We start from the raw sequence: 25,678 nt of genomic DNA, 5'->3' as shown, positions 1-25,678 counted from the left end.
GTATAATGTTGCAGAGTTAAGCTTGCTTTTGGAATTTTTATTGTTGCATTTACTGCCTGCAGTCAAATATTTAACTTCAGGGGCTTGTCTAAACTTAGATTCCTCTTTCAAAAGAGGGATGTAATTAGACAGATCGAAATTGCAAATGAAGCCGGGATTTGAATTTCCTGCACTTCATTTGCGTAATGGCGGCCACACATTCTTTTGAAAACGGGGATTTCAAAAGTGAAACCGCTGTCTAGACACGGTTCTTTCAGGGAAAAAAAAAAACAAAAAAACTTTTTTCGAAAGATCCTGTACGTCTGAGGATCTTGTATTCAGGAGTACAGGATTTTTCGAAAAAAGGGTTTTTCCCCCCAAAAGAACCGCATCTAGACAGCAGTTTCACTTTCAAAATCCCCATTTTCAAAAGAACGCGCAGCTGCCATTATGCAAATGAAGCACGGGAAATTCAAATCCCGGCTTCATTTGCAATTTCGATCTAATTTATATCCCTCTTTTGAAAGAGGGATGTAGTTTAGACATAGCCTAATAGATGCTTTAATCCGTCCTTCTACCTGTAAAATGAGAATGAAAAAACTAAGCTGTAAACAAATATATTTTCACTTAAGACTACAATGCAACTACACAATAATTAGGGTTGCCAGATACTTTCACAAAAAATGCCAAACATGTCGGGGAAAAAAATTGGTGGAGCAAAAACCAAAAAACTAACGGGGGACCAAAATTGTTGAGCAAAAAAAGGAGTCACTGCGCCTGTAAAACTCCACACTCCACCCGCCAGACGCGGCAGGGTAGGAATGTCCCATGTGGCCTTCCGTCTCAGAAAAACAGAAAATACTGGACATGTAAATTTTCCTGCAGATACTGGACTGTCTGGGCCAAAACCGGACACCTGGCAACCCTAACAATAATGAAGAAATGCAAATGAGGAGCTACTAGAGTCAGAGGGCAAAAGGGTGACCCTTGCTTCAATAATAGTAAAACTATGTGCAGGGACAGAAATGCAACCATTGCCAGACTCAGATAGCAGATATATGGAACTCATTTGAGGAAAGCTTATGGAGAGTTTTAATAAGATAAAGCACTTTTGAAACAGAGCATGAAATGACTGAGGAGCCATACACATGATGTATGTGTAGGAAAAACAAACTACATTTTCAAGGATGAAGGAGAAGCTGCAAAGAAATACAAGTTATAGATGTGGATGACCCTGAGGATCCTCTTTAGTGCCAAACTGGAAAAGTAGAACGAAACAGAAAAGGCAGGCTTGAGTATGGAGATATTAATTTTAGGGGAACTGCATTTGAGATTTTTTAATATATAAAAATGCATCTTTATTTCTCTTTCTTTTTGACATTTGCAGCAGAAAAAAAAAAGATTCAATCTCAAAACATAAACGTGAAAATGAAATCCCTGTAAAACATGACATTTTCGAGAAAGTATATGTAAATCAACATTTTAATTTGAGGAAAATGGTTTTACTAATTCAATATTTAAGGCTTTAAACTACTTCAGTTAGAATGACATTTTGATTTACAAGCTTTTAATTTAAGATTATACTATAAATTCAAAAGTGTAGAGTAAGTTAGGTTATTAAATGCACATCTTCCCCAAAAAGAGAATGACTGTTTCTTTATTGTTGAATCTTTCTATGATAGTATATAAGCATTCTCTTTTCTTGCCCAGTAACATGGACTATTACACAAACTCTTGGTCCTCATAGTAGTAATTGCCTATCCTGAAAGTCAAACTTGTTTGATACTAGCTCTCTTTCAGTATTCTGAAGATTGCTGCTCCTCCTCTTCCAAACTTAGGCCCCCTTTTAGCAGCTTTGAGCTATGCAATTTGTGCCATCACAAAGGAATAAGCACTGCCAGATGGAAAAATTTAAAGTTACAAAGAGATGGTTCATTGTTCTTCTACTGCAAAACTTTTGCTGACACCGATAGTTAAGTTAGATGTGCCTGTAACATAGTTTATCACAGTTCCAAATTCTGTTTTATATTTTAGATGTTCTCATGTTTGGTAAATTCACTATGATAATCCACAAAACTCAGGCACCCAGAATTGCAGATATTTTTATTAATTTCCCCTTCCTCAAAGGTGCTCATAAAAAACTCTTATACAATCCTGAAAGTCAGTGAAAATTAGACTATTTCTTTAGTATTTTTTTCAGACTACCACCAGGATTTCTCGCTATATTACTAAATAGCAAGAATGCAATATTCCTTTTCTGGAAAAAAGCAATTTAAAGAATTAATGCTTAAATGGATAATTGATACTGTGAAACTTGAAAAGATATTCAGTTGAATAATACTAATTTTTTCATTAAATCTACTGAGAGGTCAAAAGATACCCTCAAGAGAGCTGAATATTACAGAAAGACATGGAAAGAAATGAAGAACTAGAACGGTGGTTTTCAAACTGTGGGTTGGGACTCCAAAGCAGGCCTTGATGCCATTTTAATGGAGTTGCCAGAACCAACTAGTCTTGCTGGGGCCCAGAGCTAAAGTCCAAGCCTCACTGCATTAGACTGAAGCAGAAGCCCAAGGGATTCAGCCCTGGGTGTGAGGCTCAGGTTATAAGTTCCCTGCCTGCTGCTGAAGCCCACAACAGTGGGACTTGGGCGTGCTCAGGCTTCGGTCTCCCCACATTGGGGTCATGGAATAATTTTTGTTGGGGGGGGGAGGGGGAAGTATCATAGTGCAACGATGTTTCAGAACCTCTGAAATAAAAAAGCAGAATTGCTTCCCCCTCCTCACCTCCTACAGCATATATTTAATACCACATAAAAATAAAGAAAGGAGCAATTTCAGCACATCATTAATTTTAATACTGTACTATAGGTCACTGAAGTGCTTAAACCATAAAGGGTCATTCATTCAATACACACTATGGGGACTCATTTTATTCAAGAGACCTTCCATGACCATTTCTGAACTCACACACTCGATTTCCAGAATCCAGAAAGTTACACAAAAGTAAACTACACTTATATCATAGAAGTGAACATTTGTAAACAAACTTTACATATCAAGCAAAGGTGCTAAAATCCTCAGTAACATACTGCTGTATCAAATGCTAAAGATGTGAAAACAAATTACCTAATTTCAGTTGAATTGCTTCGTTTGTATTACATTTGTACTCAGCCAACTTCTTCTCCATAGCACTGAGCCCTAGGGAGAAAAAATTATGCACATTATCATCATTAAATAAGGTTCTTATTTATTGCTTTATTTCTGTACATTTTAAACAAACACTTCAGTTTATCTTTCTACAGATGTGGGGTTTTAAAAAAAAAAAAAAAAAAAAAAAAAAACATACACACACACACAGGACCCTTCAGAAATATAACTAAATGTTATGTAAATCTACACTATAGAAAGTGCTGTTATACATATAAATATTCTGAGCAGAGTGGCAAGAACCACAGAGGTTACAGAAATACCCTACTTATTTTCTGAATAAGGGACTAGCATTTTTTTTTTTACAATATATAGTACTCTCAGTGGTACCAAACAAGTGGTCTAAAATATTCCTGTTTGTTTTACTGTAAAAAATGAGCTGACATTTTGTTTAAAAAAAAAAAAAAAAAAAAAAATACTGGCAAAGAATTTGTATTTTAAATTGCAATTACAGGCAGTCCCCGGTTTATGTACAAGATAGGGACTGTAGGTTTGTTCTTAAGTTGAATTTGTATGTAAGTCGGAACTGGTACATATTGTAGGGGAAACTCTAGCCAAACATTTCTCCAGAGCTCAGTTTTATTCTCCCACACCTCACTTCCCTCAGTCCTTTATTCTCAAGCTGAGGTGTCTGCTGAGAAAAGCTGCTCCGCGTCTCCCTGGTCTGCTGGGGGGGGGGGGGGGGGGGGGGGGCACTAGCTTCGCGTCTCTCTGGTCTGCTGGGCGGAAGCAGCTAGTGTGGGGTTGCCTCACCCCGTTTGTAAGTAGGGATCCGATGTAAGTCGGATCCATGTAACCCGGGGACTGCCTGTAATAGTAAATATGCAGAGATTTATGGAGCATTGAACACTGATGTTAAAAATGATTCTCCTGACAAGAGTTGCATTGGTAGACACCAAGACTATGAAACTTCATAGTAAAACAGAAACTATTAGCAGCCATGCATTATTTTTGTTACATTTTTTTATTTATTTAAAATTTGAGCTGCTAAGAAAGAAAAAAAATTATTCTTATTTAGTAGCACCCAGAAGTTCAAACCAAGACTGGTACTTGATCATGGTAGAGGTTAATTAAGTTCTTAAGATATGGTCCCTGTTTCTTTAAGTTGTATAAGAAAGTACAGGTTTCTTTCTGCTTATTTTAGCTTTAGAAATTCAGGTCCAGTCTGTATTATTTTTCCTGGAAGACCAAAAATTAACAAGTACCAAAAATGCTTCTATTGTACCAAAGCATATACAAACTATACCTCTGGGTTTTTACTGTATTTTCAGAACATTTGGTAAGTGAAAAAGTTTAATTTTCATCGTGTAAAACCTAAGCTACCAAGTGGAGAGATTTTTCATCAAACAGTTTAAAGATGTCTCGTCGTATTTCGAGTACCTTTTAAAAACTTAACTGTCTTATAAACCTATTGGGAAAATGCTTGTTAAATATTCAGAGTTTGTTTGTTTTTGAAGTTGCTGGTGTCCCTTTAGGGACAAAGAATGGAATTTTATTAGAGACATTTATTCTTACATCAGATTTTGTAAACATCCAGTTTTCAGTTTTCTTGTACTTGTATTAGGCCCGATCTATGCTTTAATTTTAGGTTGACATAGTTAAATCACCTAGGGTGTAAAACTCCTGAGCAAGGAAGCTATGGTGACATATACCCTGGCAACATCCACTGAAAAATTTGTCTATTGGGCAAATTGTAGTTTATAGCTGTATGACTTCCATTCTTTCGGTAAGCACAAAAGCCTCATCATAAAGAATAGCTAAACTCACCATTTTTAAGGCACTCTTCTGTAGTAAAAGTGGTTTAAAATGCTAATTAACAACAGCTGTATATACTTATTTAAATGCACACAATCATGAATCAAGAAATCTCAGATATGGTTTTGTGTCATGATGTTGAATCGAAACTTTCCTGTAAGTTCCTTTGTATTTATCTCAAATTTCTATTTCAGACTGGATTTGGTTCATTTTATGAAATAGGAGCAGCATAATAGTGAAGAGTGACGAAACATTGACACAGGTCTTGTGTTATATACATAGATTCATAACTGCATAAAGACAAAATCTTTAAAATGTAGTTAGCAATAAACAATTATTTGAAACAAAAGAATACATGTGAAAGCATGTGTGGCCTAGGGAGAGAAAACTACACCACTAAGAGGAACTTCTCATGGACTATTGATTACACCAAGTGTGTTTTAGCACCTGTGCTTTATTACACTGGGAAGCAATCACTCAAAGGGATTGGGGGTAGGGTGGGTAACCCACTGAGCATGAGCTCCCAGTACAAAGCTGTGGCCAAATATCCTTTGATACATAAACATGGAAATCTTGAGTAGAAGCAAGAGGCTGTTACCTCTGTATTTGACACTGGTGCACCCACTGCTGGCATACTGTGTCCACTTCTGATACAGGCAGTCCCCGGGTTACGTACAAGATAGGGACTATAGGTTTGTTCTTAAGTTGAATTTGTATGTAAGTTGGAACTGCTCCAGATTCAGCCGCTGCTGCTGAAACTGACCAGGGGCTGACTACAAGAAGCTGGAGGCAGAATTGCTCTGCCCCCAGCTTCCTGGAATCAGCCACTGATCAGTTTCAACAGCGGCTGAATCTCGAGCCTGGGACAGAACAGCTGGGCTGCCAGGTAGGGTCCCTACAGGGCCAACCCGGCAGCACCCCAGCTGCTCTACCCCAGGGTCCACAACAAAAGCCTGGTCTGCTGGGGGGGGGGAGGGGGGCGCGCACTAGCTGCGCCCCCCCCCCCCCCCCCCGCAGACCAGGGGAGCAAAGCCACAGCAGCAGCTGGGTGCCGCGCCTCTGAGGCTTTGCTCTGGCAAAGCCTCAGAGGCACGGGACCCCGCCGCCGCTGCAGCTTTGCTCCGGGTGTCCCTGGTCTGCTGGGGACCGTCTTCAGCAGACCAGGGGCACCCGGAGCAGCTTTTCTCGCCCCAGAGGTCGAGGTGGTGGGACCACTGCGCTCTGGGCGGTCCCGCTGCCTGCGAGCTCCGGGGCGAGAAAGCCCCGTTCGTAAGTGCGGATCCGACATAAGTCGGATCCGCGTAACTCGGGGACTGCCTGTATTCACAAGCCAACAAGATTGACACATTGGAGAGGGTTCAGAGAAGAGCCACATGAATGATTAAAGGATTAGACAACATGCTTTATCATGAGACTCGAGGAGCTCAGTCTATTTAGCTAAACAAAGAGAAAACTGAAGGGTGACTTGATCACAATTTGTTAATACAGGAGGCCCCCAACTTGCGACCGCCCAAGTTCAGACACCCTCCCCCCCCGCACTTATAACCATTTTTGTAAGTGCACAAGGGGCCGGAAACCACCAACTTACGTCCTTGGCCCACATTTATGATGGCGCACAGCACCTATCGTAAATGTGGGTTCGAGTTACAACACTCCCAACTTGTGACGCTTCCTCCGGAACCAATCGCATCACAAGTTGGGGGCCTCCTGTATCTATAGTGGGGGAGAATATTTTGGAGGTTGCGGGCTGCTGACGCACAGAAAATTCAGTTGGGGGCCACACAGAAATGAGAAGCAAAAAAGAACAAAGTAGTACAAAGAACCAGTTCTGTATTCCCCTCGCACACCAGAGCATAGTGGGGCCCAGGCTAGTAGATTTTGTGGGGGAAAAGCCTCCAGGCAGCTTTCTACTGTGTCAGCCAGGGACAGAGGGAGTGGCAGCACACAGAGCCGCTTCCTCCCTTACTAGGCAGAGCCCATGGATCAGATCCAGCTCTGGCTTGTCTGACTCTGGCCTGCAAGCAAGGCTTTGGGTTCTTGCCTCCACAGTAGGCAGCTGGGACTCCAGCCCCACGGGGAGAGCTGCAAGGGGTGGGGCACAATGAGGCAGGAGTACCAGCATGGGCTCCTCAATGCTGGGGGAAGAAAGCCCAAGTCTTAGGGGAAGCTAGCCTGGATCCAGCCCCCAGGCTTTAGGTTCCCCACCCCCAATCTATAAGAACAATATAGGTCAACGAGCTCTTCAATTTCACAGTAAAGGGTACAACATGGTCCGACAGATAGACACCTATTTCTGATCTGAATGTAACAGAAGATCAAACTACATGATCTTAGTGGTCCCTTTGGTCTTCAATAACTCAGCCAGAAGTTATGGATCTGTTAGGAGTGGGTAGGTGAGGTTATCTGGTCTGCAATGTGTAGGTCACACTCAGAGGTTCTCAGTTTGAAGCCTGTGAGCCACTGTAAGCCAATCAGCACACAGCTGTGACTCGTGACATCCTCAAGGCCATACAGGTAGTTTTGGATGTGGTCCACAATTATCAACAGTTTGAGAACCCCTGCAGTGTTCAGAATGGTCTCGTCTGCCCTGAAGGCTATGAGTCTATACATTTCAAAATATAATGCTATTGTTAGGAGATAGTGGCTTTTCTTCCTCCTAGTACTTAAATCTATGCATCACATTGCACTGGTGTTCATAAAATGACCCAACGTTAGAGAGACAGAGGATATGAACCTCTCTGGGGCAGACTGATTTACATCACCAATTTTAATAATGATTTAGCCTTTTTCTTCATTTGTGCTATTGTGAGGAAAAATAATTGAAGAGGTAGATTCTTACTGGCTGCTAATCATTAATACATATTTGCAAATAAATATAGCCTCTATGCCAGAGATGAGCTATAATTTTTGATAGGGAGGCCACTCCAAGATTTTGGAAAGTGGTCAAGGGCCACACTTTTATATGGAGATGTGGGGTCTGGGACGTAGATTGGTCACGGAAGGGAGCTCCGGGTACAGGACTGGGATTCAGGAGACAGAGTGTGGGGAGTCTGAGAGGGAGTTTGGGTGAAGGAGGGGATTGTCGTGATCTGAGGCAAGAGATTTGGGATGTACAATCCAGGAGTAAGTCATGACCTGAAAGAAAGAGTGCAGAGGGTTTGGGCGATAACATGGAGCAGGGAAATAGGGTAAAAGGTCAAGGAGGGGGGTTGGGTTCAGGAGAGGATTCTGGCCTGGAGAAGGAATATAAGAGAGGATACAGGATCAGGGAGGGAGTGGTGACCTGGTGCAGGAGTGGTGCATAGAGTTGGGGGGGGGGTGATGTGGAGCAGGGATTTAGGGTGAGGGAGGGTGTAGGATATCAGAGGCAGGCCCTGGCTAGGAGGCACTTACCTAAGCAGTTCCCACCAGCAGCCCTGCAGGACCTCAAGACAGATCTCTGTTCTGGGTGCCAGGGGAAAATGGGAGGCTTCACAAGCTACCCCCACCCCAGCACAATTTCTCAGAAACTGGCCAATAGGAGCTGAAAAATTGTGCTGGGGGTGGGGGCTGTCCGAGACAGAACATCAGAAATGGCTGCCCGTCGCAGGGAGACATAGACTGTAATACTTCTAAGGCTGGTATAGGGGGCTCTGTCTGTGAGGTGGAGTGTTTTCCATATAAGGGCATGTAAATTAATAATCTTCCCCTGCTCGCTCCACCCATTGCAGTGAAAGATCAGCCAATGGGCTGACTTGTGCTCAGGCCTGCTACTCCACCCACTGCAGCAAAAACCAACCTATGGGGTGATAAGTTCACAGGCAATAAAACAGGCAGGCAGCCCCTCTCTCATGGGGGATTCGCATTGAGTGAATGCCTGGCCTGATCACCCAGATGCCTTGCACCCCCTGCTCTCGAGTCTTACTGAGCGTACTCCGAGTTGGTCGACCCGAGTGGAGACAGTTTATGAGCATGTGACTGGTACTTGTGTTCCTGCTGTCTCCAGAACTGGTATAACCCCCTCCCCCTGCCATCATCCCTATACTAATTGATTTTTAGTTGTCCTTATTGCTTGTCAAGTGATAGTGGCTAAAAAGTTACTAAGTTAGTTTATAAATAGTTGTGGTTTAGGTTTTTTTACTGTTTCCTTGTATAAAGTTGTGTAAATAATCAGCACTATGAACAATACCAGTGTTAATTCAACTGTTCCTAACCCCTGGGCAGTTATTGGGAATTATTGTGATTTAGAAAAGCCTCAGGGAATTGTTTTGTGTTGTCTGGCAATCTGTTTAATTTTTGTTCTGATGATTGTCTGGCGCCATCAAAATAAAATCAGTTTGTGCTTTTTAAAACCCCCAGTTGTGGTCTCATCCTTTCCGGCATCCCTTCGAACCTCGTGTATTATGGGGACTGACAGGGGCAATGTGTGAAGCCTCCCTTTACCTCTGATACCCAGAGCAGAGAGCTACAGGGAGCAGTCAGTCACCTAAAGCAGCATGGGGCTGTTCTGTGCTTGAGGGTCTGGGTAGGGTGCCCCACAGGCCGCATCCAGAGATTTGGCAAGCTGCAGTTTACCCATCCCTGCTCTATACTAAGTCTGGTCCTGCTTTTTACTAGCCAGGAGGATACACTATTATAAAGGTTACATACAAACATTTGTTCAGATGCTTAACATTTACATTTTTATTATGTGAGAAAATGCATTTCTTATTAGATCTTTAGTTTTTCCGCTTGTGAGCTGTGAAATCTAGATTGAACAGAAACTGGAATTCAATTCAATAAAGACAGTCGACAGACTAGTCGCTCTCCCCGTCCCCCCTGCTGCCTCTATCAGAAGGCAACACTGCCTGCAGTCCAGGGCCAGCTGGGGTGTGTCCCCAGGCTACACACAGCATTTTGAAGTGGCAGCGTCACATGGAGCCTGGGATCATGGAGAGTCTCCAGCTGACCCTGGGCTCCACATGGCACTTGCACCTTTGATGTGTCACTGGGGCTGTTGCTACAGCTCAAAGGTGGAGGCGCCCTATTAACTAATGCATCAACTATTCAATTAGTCAGTTATTCCATATTTAACATCCCTGAAGAGCAATTGTTTTTCTTTTGCAAGTCATGACTACCCTTGAGCTGGGCAGTAAAAGAACTTCAGTAAAAGTTCTGCCTAAATCTCATAAAGCATTGAATAATGATGAGCAAATAACTCCAAAACTTGAATTAATTTCTGATACCTAGTTACTTGTGCATCTCACACATTTCTAGTGTACACAATCATTGCCCCATCTTACATGCACCTGAACTTACCAAGGACAACAGCTTAAAAACAATTCTAAATCAAATTATTTTTCTGCCACAGATTTACAAAATGGTAAAAGTATATTTTTCCTACATTGTCTAAAACCCATCTTATAAATTAGCTGAAGTTTGCACAAAAGATTTTCCTCTGATTTCAGGCCATCCATTTTCAGTTTCAAATGAAAACTTTTTTCTAATAGGGAAAAGCATTTTCAAACAAGATATTAGTTTTGAGTTTAGCTAGTTTCTGAGATCCATAATTTTCATGCAGGATATCAAAGGCTACTTGGCACTGAAGGAAAAAATTGCTGTTACTCTATGTTTATCACTTTAAAGGTTGTTGTAATGGTCTCAACAGGCCATCAGAAACGTATCCTTGGCCAGGGCCTATTGTGCAGAGCCATTGCAAATCATGTCTCCCTTACTCTTTTTCAGAGGCAGAGTGCAGACCGCCTGTCAAGAATCTCATCGGCTCGTAAAAATCTTCTGGACTCCTGCTTCCCGGTGAGCACGTCCCTAACCCCGCGGCTGTCCGGAACCCTCCGGGGCTGTCCGGAGACCGGGTCGCACCCCCAGACTCCAAGGGACGGGGCAAGAGATGTGACAGGAACCGGGCACCGTACCCCGGGGACTGGCAAACAAGTCGCCGACGGGACCACGGCAGCTTCCCCCAAACAACGCGACGAAGATGGAGCTGCCGGTCCCCGCACTCCCGGGGGAAGCAGGAAGCCCCGCGAGCAGCGGCACCGGGCACGCCTGGAAACTCCTGCCTCCCAGGGCAGGCCCCGAGCGAGAACCGGGACCCTGCCTGGCGCACCACCGCTGGTTTCCGCCGCCACAACTTACCCGCCATTTGGGAGCAGCGCCACCAGCCAAGTCACCCGGACACACACCGAATCAACCCGCGCGCCCACACACCGGACGTGAGCACATAGCGACGCACTTCCGCTCGCCAACAAACTAGCTGTGAGTAAGCAAACGATCAAGGGACCCGAGCTATAGATTGTGCGCATGCTCAGTTCACTCCAACTGAACGGCAACGAACTCTATTGTTGGGAACGCTGTAGTTTAACCGAACCAGCGGCTCGTTTGCATAACCCCGCCCCTCCATTCTCTACTTTTCCATTGCTGGTTCAATCCTCCAGCTCCTTACCAGCCAAATGCCTAGTCCGTGGCTGGGCCTGCTCTCAGCTTCTGGCGCTTTTGGTGCCCGTGGCTTCAGCTCCCTGCTAGGGGACGCAGTGCTGTGCTCAGCCCCCTACAGCTTTGGCTTTGCCGGGAGGCGCTGTACTACAAATATGGTATCCAGCTGCTTCTGCCTGTTTGTGCCTGCCACTTCCTCAGGCTGTCTCTAGACTTACACCAGCCTGCTTTAGAGGGGTAGCCAAGTTAGCCTGTAACAGCAAAAACTTAAAAAACAAATAGTGTTGTAGCACCTTAAAGACTAACAAAACATGTAGATGGTAGCATGCGCTTTCGTGGGCAGAACCCACTTCTTCAGGTAATAGGAGTGTTGGAAGTCCAGATCCAGATAAGCTTCAGAAGTGCTGGAAGTGTGTTCAGATGACCAGAGTGTTGGAAGTCCAGATAAGCTTCAGAGGGGTAGCCAACTCAGTAACAGGAAAAACTTAAAACACAACAATTAGTCTAGAAGCATCTCAATGACTAAATAGTTACAAGAGGCTGATAAGAACCATTAGTTTGCACTTGGAAAGGAAGATGACCAACACCAGATTCTACACTGACATCAAGAACCATTAGCACCTTCATCGGTTGGTTGTTTGGTTGGTTGATAATGTGTGAGCCATCCAATATGGAATCAGTCCAGGACAGGCATAAGAATCTTGCGCAAAATGGGGGGTTTGTACAACCAAAAAAGTCCACACTGCTTCTTTTTGCACAAAAATTCTTTGAGCAAAAGGAAACAGCAGAAAATATGCAATGAGATTGCAACTTATGCTAATGAGTTTCTCATTAGCATATTTTCTGCCAGAAGAACTGGCAGTGAAGACGAAGCCTAAGTGTAAAAGAGCTACATATAGCTCAGAAACCACAGTTTGGCCATGTCTGTTATAGACAATTACTGCTGAGTATACTGGCATCGTTAAAGACTACAATGATGCCTGCTGGCCATTTCTGAGAGTGCAGAGCCTAGGGTTCTAGAATAGATGGCAGTCTCCACTTGAATGGCACCTATTCCAATGATCTCAATGGTACTGATGGATATTCCAGTACTGCCGTAATTTCAGTTCCCCAAAGTCTTGATGGCCTCAAAGATGCCTGAATCACCATTACTTGGCACTGACATAACTGAGGTATGAATTACACCCAGGTCTCTAGATTTACATGTGGTACTGTGATAGTCTATTCCACCATCCATGACTGCTCGATCTTGGGCAAGCAATGACAATGATGAGGATGGGGATGACTTATTTTCATTGTTAATCCATGTTTCTCCATTGTAACACCAAGGAGCGAGCCAGGTGGAATCATGTACCTTCAATCTTCTTCCAAAACAGAAGAGACAGTTGGAATGGATACCCGTTTGGTGCCCCTGCACATGCCATTTTCACCACCTCTGTGGCCACAGGGGGACGCATGGGTGGCATATACACAACAATTTTCAAGAACCTCTAGCATCACCCAGAAAGATAGAAAAAGATGATCTCCCTCAGTCTCAACAGTTAGACCTCCTGATCCTCAAGTGCTGATCTTTGAGGAACAGGAGAAGAGACTAGATAAGGAAGCATTCTAGTTACCAACATTTCCTCATCTCCTGACAAGGCAGCCCTCCCACCACCAACAGCAGACAACTTCAAGCAGTTTCAAACCTCTTTAAGAAGGTAGCAGATCTCCTTCAAATCCCACTTGAAGAAGTCAAAGAATAACAGCACAAACTACTTGACATCCTGCAGACATCCAGACATTGCCATCAGCCAAACTTACACTCCCTATAAACGAGGGTCTTCTTGATCCAGAGAAAACTATATGGCAGAAACTGAACAAATACATGCAAACAGGCATACAAATATTATATGCCTATAATTGTTTTCTCACCCACCTCCAAATTCAATGGTTGTCCACACTGTTAATGAACCTGACAGACAGCACCATGTTAAAACTACTTCCTGATAAGTACAGTTTCAGAAAAAGAACAGTGGTTGAAGACCCATTCTTCATTAAAGAGCACTCAACAGATTTATTTAAAGATGGTTATCTTGGCAGTAAGAGTTCCATCTTTGGATGGGAGCACTGGTTCTGAAGCCTCAACCTACAGGACACTTACTTTCATATCAGAATATGTCAATCCCAGAGGTGATTCTTACCATTTCACCTTAGTCAAGATAATTTCCAATATAAAGTGCTCTTATCATCAGTACCCAAGGTATTCCTGCACATCTTTTCTGTGATAGCAGCATATCTTCACAAACAAGGCATCATAATATTTACATATCTCAAAGACTGTCTGCACAAAGCATGTTCCTTCACCAATAACTTGTGAGAGACACAAAAGACGATAGCTCTGTTATTCTGACTGGGACTATAAATAATAACCCAAAGTCTACTTTGACACCAGTGCAATAGCTAGAATTCACAGAAGTCTACCTAGATGCAGCGGAGGCCAAAGCCTACTTCCCACTTTAGCCAGCTTAATCTCAATAGTTCAGGGAACTCCACACAACTTGGCCAGAACTTGTCTGCAACTACTGGGTCACAAGCAGTGGGCGCATTTGTCATAAAGCATGCCAAATTCCATACGCGTTGTCTTCAGGGGTGGTTCAGAATGGTATATATCTGTCAGCCGAAATGGTCAGGACAGTGTGCGCGTGTGTGTTACACCCAAGTCTTCAACTGCTGAGACACAAAGTCTCGTTGCAGTGGGCAGCCTAGAAGGCTGGAGGGTGCCCCGAAAAATAGTTTAACGTCTGTGACTTTACTGCTAGGACCGGGGTCCCGTCGCAGAGGGCAGCCAACAGGCTCTCAGACGCCCCGAGTTTATAGGAAGAGCTTATTACACCTCAGATTTTAGCTGCTAGGATACAGAAATCCCTTCGCAGTGGGCAGCCTGGGGAGGCTGAGAGGTGCCCCAACGGATCTGTCCCCTGGAAGCGACACGATCCAAAATGCCCAAGCTCTTCCTATACCTGTCTCTTTTGACTGGCTGAAGTTCTTTTGTTTGTGTTCGGTTTGGGTACAGCAGCACGGGTTCAAGTCAGAAGCTTGACACACACTGGCTTATTTATAGGAGAAAGAAAGAGAAAAGAAATAAAGAAACTTGGTTCAGTGTATATATATTTATAAGTGAATGAAGGCACCCCACTTATTCCCAAAGTTTATAGCTAAATCACCTTACCAAAGGCAGTTTACAATAGAAATGAAGCAGCTTGACTTAAGAAAACTATAATAAAGTAACTAAACTTACAACAGAGTGACAATTAAAGTGTACACATAAAGAAAACACATTGCAGGTACAATTCTCATCCCTGCGTTCCAGATTTGGCGTGGCCAGCGTCTTTCTCTCAATCCCTCGGGAAGAAGTAGGGCGAGGTTGGGCGTCCCATGGACCTCAGGAGACAATCAGTACCTGCCAGCAGGTGTAGGTGATTGGAGCTCAAAGGGGGTGGGCTACTAAACCCCTCTTTATACCCCTTGGGTCACGTAGGCTTCTTCCTGGTCTCAAGTGGCCAATTAGGAAAAATGGCTTTGAATGCCAAGTTTCCCACGAAGGGTGCAAAGCATAATTCACACCTGGAAAATGCAGACAATGGGCACCTCTGGTATGTGATGGGCGAAGATTCCTCTCCTGAGACAGTGCAGGCATGTCAATTACTGATACTAGCCATCACGGCGACGGGAGGCCTCCCAGTCGTCAGCTAGCCCATTTACTGTCGGGTTTCTGTTTATGGTAGAGTCAGGGACAGGCACCACACCTGCGTTCCCAGGGCATCAAAGACTGACTGCCTTTCTCTTGCTCTCGGGGGGGGGGGGGGGGGGGGGACAAGATGGGGTTCGTGTCTGGCTACAACATCCCAAAAAGATACAGTTTACATAAATTTCTATCAATGCCTTCAACAATCAACAATTCACTCAAATGGTAGGCAGAGCCTTATAACTTCTACTGGATTCCCCTTAACTCAGCCCACTTGGACACCTACACTGTTCTTAGCATATAGTCTCCTCTTAAACCCATGCTACATACCAACTTACTGAGCACATAGTGATCAGAAATACCTATTCACATTTCCTACCAGTGAGCAAAGATAAACATGTAAAGATTCTGATTGACAATTTTGCATGTATGTTCTGCATAAACTGCAAGGAAGAAGCAAGATCACCATCCCTGTGTGTTGAGGCAGTGAAACTATAGATCTGGTGCATTCTAGCATCTAAGCAACCTACCTCCCTAGCATACAGATGACTACAGTGGCTATGCTAAGCAGAAAATTTTCCCAAGATCATAAGTTGGAAGTAAACACTACCATCCTTTGCAGTATATTCATACATTGGGGAACTCCAAAGACAGATCTGTTTGCCACAGTCAAAAACAAGAAATGTTCTCAGTTCTGCTCCAGAGCAAGCTTTCAATGATGCTTTTTTCCTCAGATGGAATTGGCATCTCTTACATATGTTTCCACCAATTTCACTAATATCCAAAGTGATAATTAAGACAAATAATCAACCAGAGTTATTCTTATAGTTTCAATGTGGCCAAGACAGATATGTTTTCCATACCTTTTTCAGATGGCAATGTGTCTATTAGTGACTCTCCACCCCATTTTTCATATTCTTTCTCAAGAGGCAGGCCAGATTTGTCACCCAAATATGCAAGGTCTCTGTGTTACTAGAGACTCAGCAACACCATTAATTATAAATGATTTAGCCGCCTTTTGGATCTGAGGGATGGTAAATGTCTCTGCCCCAGAAGTGAGATTCCCCTGATATGCCGTATCTTAATCACCAGATTGATCTTAATCCAATAATGACAGACTACAAAACTAGTTTAACCAATATATTGTAAAATTTGGAACACAGCATAAAATAAACTGTGATAACAGTAACCCCAAATTGCTCAGTATTGTAAAACCAACCCACACCTGCTGAAAGAAAGAAGACAGAAAAGATCCCAATAACAAAGGTAAGTAAACCTTACAGTCTGTAATGACTATGGTAGCTGAGGGGAAGGAGAGGCCTACAACCTACTACTCTTGAGCTGATTTAGAGCTCCCTGGGAGGAGCGCTAGGGCAATCCCTCATAGATGCCTTTGATGTCATAGATGTTAAAGGAGGATCAGCGATACTGTCTCTGCTACCAGTCCTGAGCCTTTGCTACAGGTATTGTAGAAACATCACTGCTCCCTGGAATGCTTTCTCTGGCTCACCACACTTCCAGGACTTCACCACGGATAAGGGGCAAAGAAATGTTGTCTCCGTGGCTCTTAAGGTTACAACAGACCCTATTTGACGTACCCCAAATATCCTTCCCAAGCCTTGCTATGGAGGATAAGGAGAAGCACCACAGGAATCCGAGCACCTTCTCTGATGGTGGTTGAGGAAAGTGAAGGAGCAGTGCTTATATGCATCTTGTGGTGGGAAAGCACAGTGATTGACAGCGCCAGCTGTGCCCAACTTCTGAGGTAAATGCAGCCAACCTGTCCTTTTGGTGGGAAAAGCCAGTCCAAACCAGTACTTGTTTACCTCAAACTGTCCTCACAAAGTTCAAAATAGAAGCAGTGATTCAAGATGGAGTCGGCTTCTTCCAAAATGGAGTCCTGATTACACTGTCCAATCAAACTCAAATTAAAATTACTCCCAACATCTGGCTCAAAGTTTGGCTCCTCAGTGGTTCCAAAGCTTAGAAATGAAATATTCTGAGAATGGGAAGGAAGTTCTGTTACACAGCAAATTCACAACCATGAAAAATGTGAAACAGATTGTGAAACTGGTTTCCCCCAATGAAATCTGGTGTTGAGTGTGCTTTTACTTGTACTATACTAATTTTGCAGGTGATTATCAAATTGGGGTTCCTGACCCAAAAGGAAGCTACAGAGAGGTCACAAAGGTATTTTAGGGGGGTTGTAGTATTGCTTATTTCTGTGTTGCCTTTAGAGCTAGGTGGCCAGAGTGCAGCAGCTCTGAAAACAGTGTCTCACTAGCAGTAACACAGAGGTAAGGGTGGCAGTATCATGCTATGTCATCCTTATTTCCGCTCTCAGACTGGGTGGCAAGAGAGTGACAGCTGCTGAGAGCCCAGCTTTGCACGCAACAGAAGGATGGAAATACCATACTATGCCGTCTTTACGTCTGGGCTGCTGGTGGTGACTTTGCCTTCAGATCTGGACTCCTGGTCAGCAGCTGCTTCTCTCTAGCTGCCTAGCTTTGAAGGCAGTGCTTACAGACATGTGAGGATAGCTATACTTTATACCTCCCAATACAATAACCTTTCCCTTCAAACAGCTCAGCACTTGAATCTACAAACAGACAGACAGACACAAACTCAGCACACAGCTTCTTTCAGACAACTAGCAAGTAACCCCCAAACACAAACACACACTACAGATAGCCACCTATCTCAAGGGTCCCTTATTCGCTCCTCCTTCACCTGGAGAACTCCCTCTCAAAACTCCCTATTAGCTGCCCTATGCCTAGCAGAAAAATGGTTATTCATCACATATATATTAACAAATGGAAGAGATTCCAAATTCATTGTGATCATGACAGGTTACCTCTACATCATTTCCTTTACCAGTTTAGCTAGACTACATCCTAGAATTAAAGAAATCAGGGCTATCTCAAAGCTTGGTGAAGGTATATCTTGTTGCCATCACCACTTTCCATAAAAAGATAGATGACCATTCTGTGTTCACTCACCCTACAATGAAAACATTGCTTAAAGGTATGAGTAACCTGTATGCTCAAATCAGAGATGCTACTCCAGTATGGGACCTTAACCTTGTCTTAAACTGACTTACAAGGTCTCCCTTTGGCCACTTGCTTGATTCTATAACTCCCTGTTAAAAATGCATTCCTAGTTGCCATCTGCTCAGACTCTAGTGGTATAACTCCCCTGTTTATCATTTTCTTCAAGGAAAAGGTATCTTTGGCTTGGTCTATACTAGATCAGGAAGGTCTGCTTAAGGTACACAACTCCAGCTACGCAAAATGCATAGCTGGAGGAAATGCTCCTGTCAGTGTCAGCTTCCTTTACTCCTCACAAAAGTAGGAGTACCAGATGCTGATGAGGGCTACCCTCAGTGTTCTATTTAGGAGGCTTATACTAGACCTGCTAAATCGAATGCCAGAAGATCACCTCTGGAGTGTCAATCCGCGGGTAAGTATAGACATACCCTTTGAGACCACATTTCAAATTCATACCACAAGTACCTTTTCAGTCTTCCATTAGGGATGTAAAATCCTGATTAATCAATTAACTGGTTAAATCAACTAAGTGGGATCCCGGGCAGGAGCTCCTGTACTCAACTCTGCGAGGCTAGCTGTCAGCTCCCAACCCTAGCTGCCAGTTGTGCAGGGCGGGCTGCTAGCTGGTGGTCCCAAACAGGGGCACAGCAGGCAAGCTCTCAGGGATCTGGATAATCAGTTAACTGGCTACCTGTTCACAACCACATAAATCTATCTTCCACATAAATCAACTTATTCATCCACCCTGCATTCTTTCACAAATGACATTGGGATAGAAGGGAGGAAACACTGCACATACTTGATGTCAGGTGAGCATTAGTCTTCTATTTGGAAAGAACTAAGCCTTTCAGAAATCTCTAAGACTATTTCTCTCCTTAGCAAACAGATCTAAGGGATCCTCAATCTCTAAGGAGAAATTCTCTAAATACATTAACTACTACTATTACGTGCATGACCTACTATCAGCCGACGGTCAGGGCAGTGAGTGGTGTGTGTGCGTGCTATACACCCGAGACTTCAACTGCTGAGCCCGGGGTCTCTTGCAGCGGGCAACCTGGAGGAGGTTGACGAGTGCCCCAATTCTGCCAACCGATGGTCAGGGCAGTGAGTGGTGTGTGTGTATACTATACACCCGAGACTTCAACTGCTGAGACCAGGGTCCCTTGCAGTGGGCAACCTGGAGGAGGTTGACAGGTGCCCCAATAAGTTTACAGGGAGAGCTCATTACTCTTCAGATTTTAGCTGCTAGAATCTGTGATTCCTTCGCAGTGGGCAGCCTGGGGGAGGCTGAGAAGTGCCCCAACGGATCTGCCACCTGGGAGTGACACAAATCCAAACGCCCAAGCTCTCCCTATATCTGTCCCTTAAGACCAGCTGAAGTTCTTTTAAATTGTGCCTGGTTCTGTTACAGCAACTGAAGGAGTCAGGTTAAAGCTTAAACAGTTACAGGTTTATTGAGGAAGCTTATAAATCATATGGTTGCAATGGCTATTGTTCTATTTCTTAACTGCTAGCAAAATATAGATCTTAAAAGTGGTTACAAAGAAGATAAAGATAGAAAAACAGAAATAATGGTACCAAGTAACAGCTTACTCCTTCTATGTGTACACTTAAGACAGAGGACCACATTCAGGTACAATTTTTACCCCGTTCTGTGCCTCTTGACTCCAGCGTGTCAGGCCAGGGCCGGTCCCTCAATTCCTAGGAAAGACAAAAATACGAGGTGGGTGTCCCCATAGAACCTCGGGAGGTCAAACACCTAACCCGACCAGCAGGTAGAGGGTAGATTGACACTCAAAGTGAGTGTGCTGCTGTACCCATCTTTATACCCATGGGGTCACGTATTTCTCTTTCTTATCTGTGATGCCAAATGGTGCTGGTCTGTCTTATGTGAGACCAGTTCTTACAAGGGAGTTGTGAACTTAATTTACACTTGTAAGAGAGATAACTAAATTGGAAGTACTGGGCATTCTTTTCTCAGTGGGAAATTCCTCTCCCAGAGACTGTGTATTCGTATCAACATGGGTGCCAGCCGGGTACTTCTCGCAGCCTCGAGGCCAGCTTATTGACTTAATCGCTCTCTCCTCATATCTATGTTTTCAGCTTCTCAGGATCAGATGAGCCAGCATAGACTATGCTGATTTTATTGCTCCTTCTCTGTCCTGTATGCTTCAGGAACCTCAGAGAGGCAAAATAAGATGGATGAGATGGGGGGGGGGGGGAGGAGAAGCTGTCTGGCTACACCTACAAACCCTTTCAGGAGCCCAAACAAGATCTCTGCCCATTTTCATCACCTTCCTTAATAATGTTCCAATCACATAAATGTGCAGAGCAGTGACTAGGGCATCTGCTGATATATTTGCTGAACATTATCCAATCACTTGTGATTCAGTTAGTATTTGGTGTAGTGTTTGGTTTCACTGTATTATCATCAATATTGGCCTCATCTCTGAAGCCATAGCCCAACAGAGTGAATTAGAATGGAGCACCTACCTATAAAAGAAAAAAGAAGTTTACTAACTTTGTGCAATAACTGAGGTTCTTCAAGATATGTGTCCTTACGGCTACGTCTTTACTACAAGCCTCTTGCAAAAGAGCAAATGCATATGGAGCGCTCATTTGCATAGGTCACGCTCTCATTTGTATTTCCTCTTCTTTTACCTTTTGCGCAAGAGGTTTTTGCGTAAAAAAGCGCTGTGTAGACAGTACCTTTTTGCACAAAAAAACCCTTTTGCGCAAGAACGGCTCTTGTATAAAAGTTTTTTTGTGCAAAAAGATGCTGTCTACACAGTGCTTTTTTGTGCAAAAACCGCTTGCACAAAAGGGAAAGGAAGAGGAAATGCAAATGAGAGCCGACCTATGCAAATGAACACTCCATTTGCATTTGCTTTTCCGCAAGAGTCTTGTAGTATAGACGTAGACTATGAGTGCTCCACTACATGCATTCCTCTGCTCACCTTTGGAGTCCTTATATGAGCTCTGCAGTAGAGAAGGAAATGAAGTCAGACACAATGGTATATAGCAGGAGTGAGCAAATACTGCCCCACGGAACTGATCTGGTCTGCCAGGATTAGCCTCTGGAGGGCTCCCTGCACAGCTGCAGGTATCAGCAATTGCAGCTCCCATTGGCTGTGGGTAGGCCTTGTACCCAACTACACCAACAGAAAATTTGGCACTATATTTGTACAATTGATTGAGTAAAGAAGTATACTTTGTTTCTGGAATTAGGGCTATTACAACTCAGATACTGAAGATGCTATAGTGTGGTCCAAAGTACACAATTTCAATTGGAATGATGGATATCTGACAGCATTGAATTCTATGTGAAGATGAACTGTTTATATACAACACTTTGCAACCTCAACTTTGGATTTAATAAACCAGTCTAAAAAATACCTCAATCAGTCTTCTACTTCCAGTTCTTTTCTGTACACACACTGAATAGCATAACCTATTTGTATTAGCTAATCTACATTAGATAGATTAGCTACTACATATTTACACTAGGTAAATTATACAAAACTTTTCAGCTCCGTTGCTATTAGCAGAAGTGGGAGCCCTAGTATAAGTGGACCAACTTGCTGAAGTGACTGCACTGTGAGAGTTAGACATACTGGCTGTGTCTACACTGGCATGAATTTCCGGAAATGTTTAAAACAGAATAGTTTTCGTTATAAGTATTTCCGGAAAAAGAGCGTCTACATTGGCCACGGACGCTTTTCTGGAAAAGAGCCCCGATAGTCATTTCTGCAATTGGGGCTTTTTTCCGGAAAAGACTACTGGGCTGTCTACACTGGCCCTTTTCCGGAACAGTGTTCCGGAATAAGGACTTATGCCCGAGCGGGAGCAGAATAGTTTTTCCGGAATAGCGGCTGATTTTGTACAGTACAGCGTCGTTGCTTTTCTGGCAATTCAAGGGCCAGTGTAGACAGCTCGCAGCTTATTCCGGAAAAGCGGCTGATTTTCCAGAATAAGTGGCCCAGTGTAGACACAGCCACTCTGATTAAGATTACCAGACACCTTGTGACACATCCATTGAGCTCCCACCATTGCTAACATTGATGGGAGAGTTTTAAAAAAAGTTTCTAAAGTAGGCAGGGCTTCAGGCAACTTCTGTAAATATAGATGCTGCTGCTTTTCAAATAGCATATACATTGGTTGACTTTTGGCAAGATTATCTTTACTGCCAGATAGTGAAGTAGGTAAAATGGTAATGAACCACCAGTGTACTGTAGGAATTTTTCACTGAGTTGTAGCTGAACCAAATTCCACTCTTCCATTCACAAAAGTATATCTGCTTTTCCAATTACTCTAATAACACTGCATAGTAGCTATGGTTTAGCACACTGTTTATGAACTCCCAAACACCTATCTACTATAGTTGAAAATATTTTTATCTTATCTGGGGTTAAAACAGCAGTATTCATATATGCTTTGTAAAGAGATCTGTTGGTCACTTGGAAATTATATGAGCAAATAAAATGTGCATCATTCTCAAATATTTGGTTCTCAAAAGCAGACTGTGAATAAGTTGTCCAAACATAGTGCCATTGTCTCCCTCCTTGAGAATGAGTCGCTTGCATATTTCTTTCAAGTTTAAAGAGAGGCAGCATCGCTTTGTATTTAAAACACAGAATTTTCTAATCAGAAGCTTCGGAATTCCAAACACAGCTCCAGGGATTACTGTGTGTCTCCATTTCCCTATCCATAAAATGGGGAGAATAGTACTTATCTACCTGGCATGGATAATGTTGCTAGGATTTATTAGTTTATGGACCAAATATACCACTTGATGTAAACAGTTGTAATTGGACTTCAATAGAGTTGATGTATCTGATTATGCTGGTAATGATTTGTGCATCATTGTATAGATATGAAATGCTACTAAATATAAGTACTAATTACGATTGCTGGAACTATATATGCAACATAATAACAATAATTAGATCCAACAAAAAGATTTTTGTGTAGATGGAGACAATTTTTGTCAAAAGTTCAAGGTTTTTCTTTTACCAGATCAACTAATACTATGATCTGTATAAAGCCTTTAATAAGGATATTCATGCACCTAATAAACATTATTAATAATTCACACAACATCCCTGTGAGATGAGCAATGTTATATCCATTTTACAAATGAAACATATATGGCTTAGGGTGGGCGGGACACCATCCCTCAGCTACCACCAGACTTCTGCTCAGTCACCACCAGTTTCCCCAGCCCTAACTTACAGGGGTGCCAGCTCCATCCCTTGCTAGTTACTGGTAAAGTCAAGAATATGATTCCCAGTCATTCTTTTCTACCTACTAGAGCTTGTTGCAGCTACACTGCATTTTGCTGAGGTGTAAATGACTGCATAGGTGTAAGGCAGTAGAGAGTCAGACTCTGAAGAGCAGTTCTCAATCTGGGGGTCAGGAACAGATGTCAGGAGGTCAAGGAAGACTACTCTCACCATTCTACACTGGTAGAAACAGAGGGGCATCTTGAGGTGGCGGCTTTATAGAAAAGAGCATTGTAAATGTGAAGGCTGAGTGACCCAGAGCTATGTTTGGTAACCCAGAACTCTGGTCAGTGAGTTGCACAAAGATTTTGAAGTCTCAGAGAGGTCACCATGTTAGTCTGCAACTTAAAAAATGAATAGTCCTGTAACACCTTAAAGGCTAACAAAAATACATATATATAGTATCATGAGCTTCCGTGAGCAAAACCCACTGTTAGATGAGATGAGCTAGAGCTGTGGAGTCCAACAAGTTAGCCACATGTGGCTATTTGGCCAATTGACTGTGGTTAGTTGGCTTGAACAATGTGGGGCTGCGTCTAGACTGGCAAGTTTTTCCGCAAAGGCAGCTGCTTTTGCACAAAAACTTGCCAGCTGTCTACACTGGTTGCTTGATTTTGCGCAAAAGCACTGATGTTCTACTGTCCGAAATCAGTGCTTCTTGTGCACATGCTTTGATGTTCCCGTTCGCGTAAAAGCCCTTTTCCGGAAATGTTTTTGTGCAAGAGGGCCAGTGTAGATACCTAAAAACTTTTGCGCAAAAAAGCCCCGATGGCGAAAATGGTGATCGAAGCTTTCTTGCGCAAAACCACGTCTAGATTGGCACGGATGCTTTCCGCAAAAAGTGCTTTTGCGGAAAAGCGTCCGTGCCAATCTAGACGCTCTTTTCTGCAAATGCTTTTAACAGAAAAACTTTTCCATTAAAAGCATTTGCGGAAAATCATGCCAGTCTAGACGTAGCCTGGCTGTTTGAATGTGGCTAATTTGCTATAGCAGAAGCCATTAAAGCGGCTACTGCTTTAGAACTGGTTGGAAACCAGGGAGCTAGAGTCTAGCTCATCTCATACGATACAATTTCTTGGTCTCTACGGGCACATGTACACAGCAGGGTTTAACTCAAAATAAGCTACGTAAATTCAACTACTTCAATTGCATAAGTTATTTCAAAATAGCTTATTTCAAGTTTTGGTGATGCCTACACAGCACTTATTTCTAAATAAAGCACTCTTCCTCCGACTTCCCTTACTCCTCATCAAATGAGGGTTACAGGAGTTGGAGTAAGAAGTGCTCCAGTTTGAGAGTATTTCGACATTATCTCAAAATAACTGCCTTGTTGACGCAGACTATGTTATTTTGGGCTCATCTAGACTATGCTGAAGTTTCGAAAGATCGAGCTTTTGAAAGTGGAGCTTTTGAAAGTGAAAGTAGTTGGGAGAGGGGTTTTTCGGCTTTCCCCCTTTTTTTCAAAAAGCCGCTCTTCCTCGAAAAATGAGGTTTACGCAGCTTTTCGAAAAAAAGGGGAAAAGCTGAAAAACCCCTGTCCCGACTACTTTCACTCTCAAAAGTTCTGCTTTTGAAACTGAGATCAGAAGAAAATATGCAAATTTGCATATCCTCTTTCGAAACGTCAGTGTAGTCTAGACATAGCCTTTGAAACAACGTTGCTGTGTAGACACAGCCTAAGGTGCCACACAAAGATTTTGAGGTTGTGCACTAGTGGAGAAGATCCATACCAAAGGCTGGCATCCCTACTCTCCTCCCACCTCTAGCACCTGCCCGTGGGTCGGTTCCTCATAGCCCGCTAGGACAGGCAGTTACTACCCCCGGCGCCCTGAGCGAGACTCTCCTGTCCTGTCCTCTCGTGCCCAAGTCTCCCGACCGGACGGACCGGAGGCCATTTGCTGCAATTGCGTCTGGTCCGCCGGAGTTGTCGGCAGCCTCACCTCGCCCCACTTAACCGTCACTATCCCCAACCTCCCTCCAGCCACCGTTTTCCCTTGAGGAGCCCATAGTGGGACCCCTGGCTCAGGCGCCCTCCTTCCGGCCGCCCGCTGCAGAGCCAGCCTCCAGGGCTCAGCACCACGGTCCCCGCCTGCCGTCGCCGCGTAGGGTCCCGGAGGGGGGCTCATTAGCATAGGGCTGGGCTGCGGCGGCGCGGCTGGCGGGTGGCGACGCCGGGCCGGCAGCTCCTCCTCCCCTCCCCGCTGTCAGCATGGCGGTCAAGGTGACTCTGAGCCTCCGTCGCTTGTTGCATAAGGAGCCGGGCGTTGC

At 43.7% G+C, this 25,678-nt stretch overlaps 2 protein-coding genes across 3 annotated transcripts in view; one reads left to right on the top strand and one right to left on the bottom strand.

Moving 5' to 3' along the window:
- Window positions 1-11,409, bottom strand: part of HAT1 (histone acetyltransferase 1) — a 63,999-nt gene extending 52,590 nt beyond the window's left edge. The window contains exons 1-2 of one of the 2 annotated variants that reach the window (XM_075933628.1): window positions 11,365-11,409; window positions 3,108-3,179 (exon numbers count right to left, since the gene is read on the bottom strand). In XM_075933628.1, coding sequence (XP_075789743.1) covers window positions 3,108-3,168 — 61 coding nt within the window. In that variant the 5' untranslated portion in view covers window positions 3,169-3,179; window positions 11,365-11,409. Of the gene's footprint in view, window positions 1-3,107; window positions 3,180-11,057; window positions 11,207-11,364 lie in introns of those variants that run through there. The other variant, XM_006138972.4, reaches the window with a different exon arrangement.
- A 14,082-nt stretch (window positions 11,410-25,491) lies between these two features.
- The window catches only part of SLC25A12 (solute carrier family 25 member 12), an 88,482-nt gene continuing 88,295 nt past the window's right edge, over window positions 25,492-25,678 (top strand). Inside the window, exon 1 of the mRNA XM_075933624.1 lies at window positions 25,492-25,631. Coding sequence (XP_075789739.1) covers window positions 25,620-25,631 — 12 coding nt within the window. The 5' untranslated portion in view covers window positions 25,492-25,619. The remainder of the gene's footprint in view (window positions 25,632-25,678) is intronic.

This window comes from Pelodiscus sinensis, chromosome 7, assembly GCF_049634645.1.
Source record: "Pelodiscus sinensis isolate JC-2024 chromosome 7, ASM4963464v1, whole genome shotgun sequence".
Taxonomy (NCBI): Eukaryota; Metazoa; Chordata; order Testudines; family Trionychidae; genus Pelodiscus; species Pelodiscus sinensis.
This window is presented reverse-complemented; position numbering and strand designations above follow the sequence as displayed.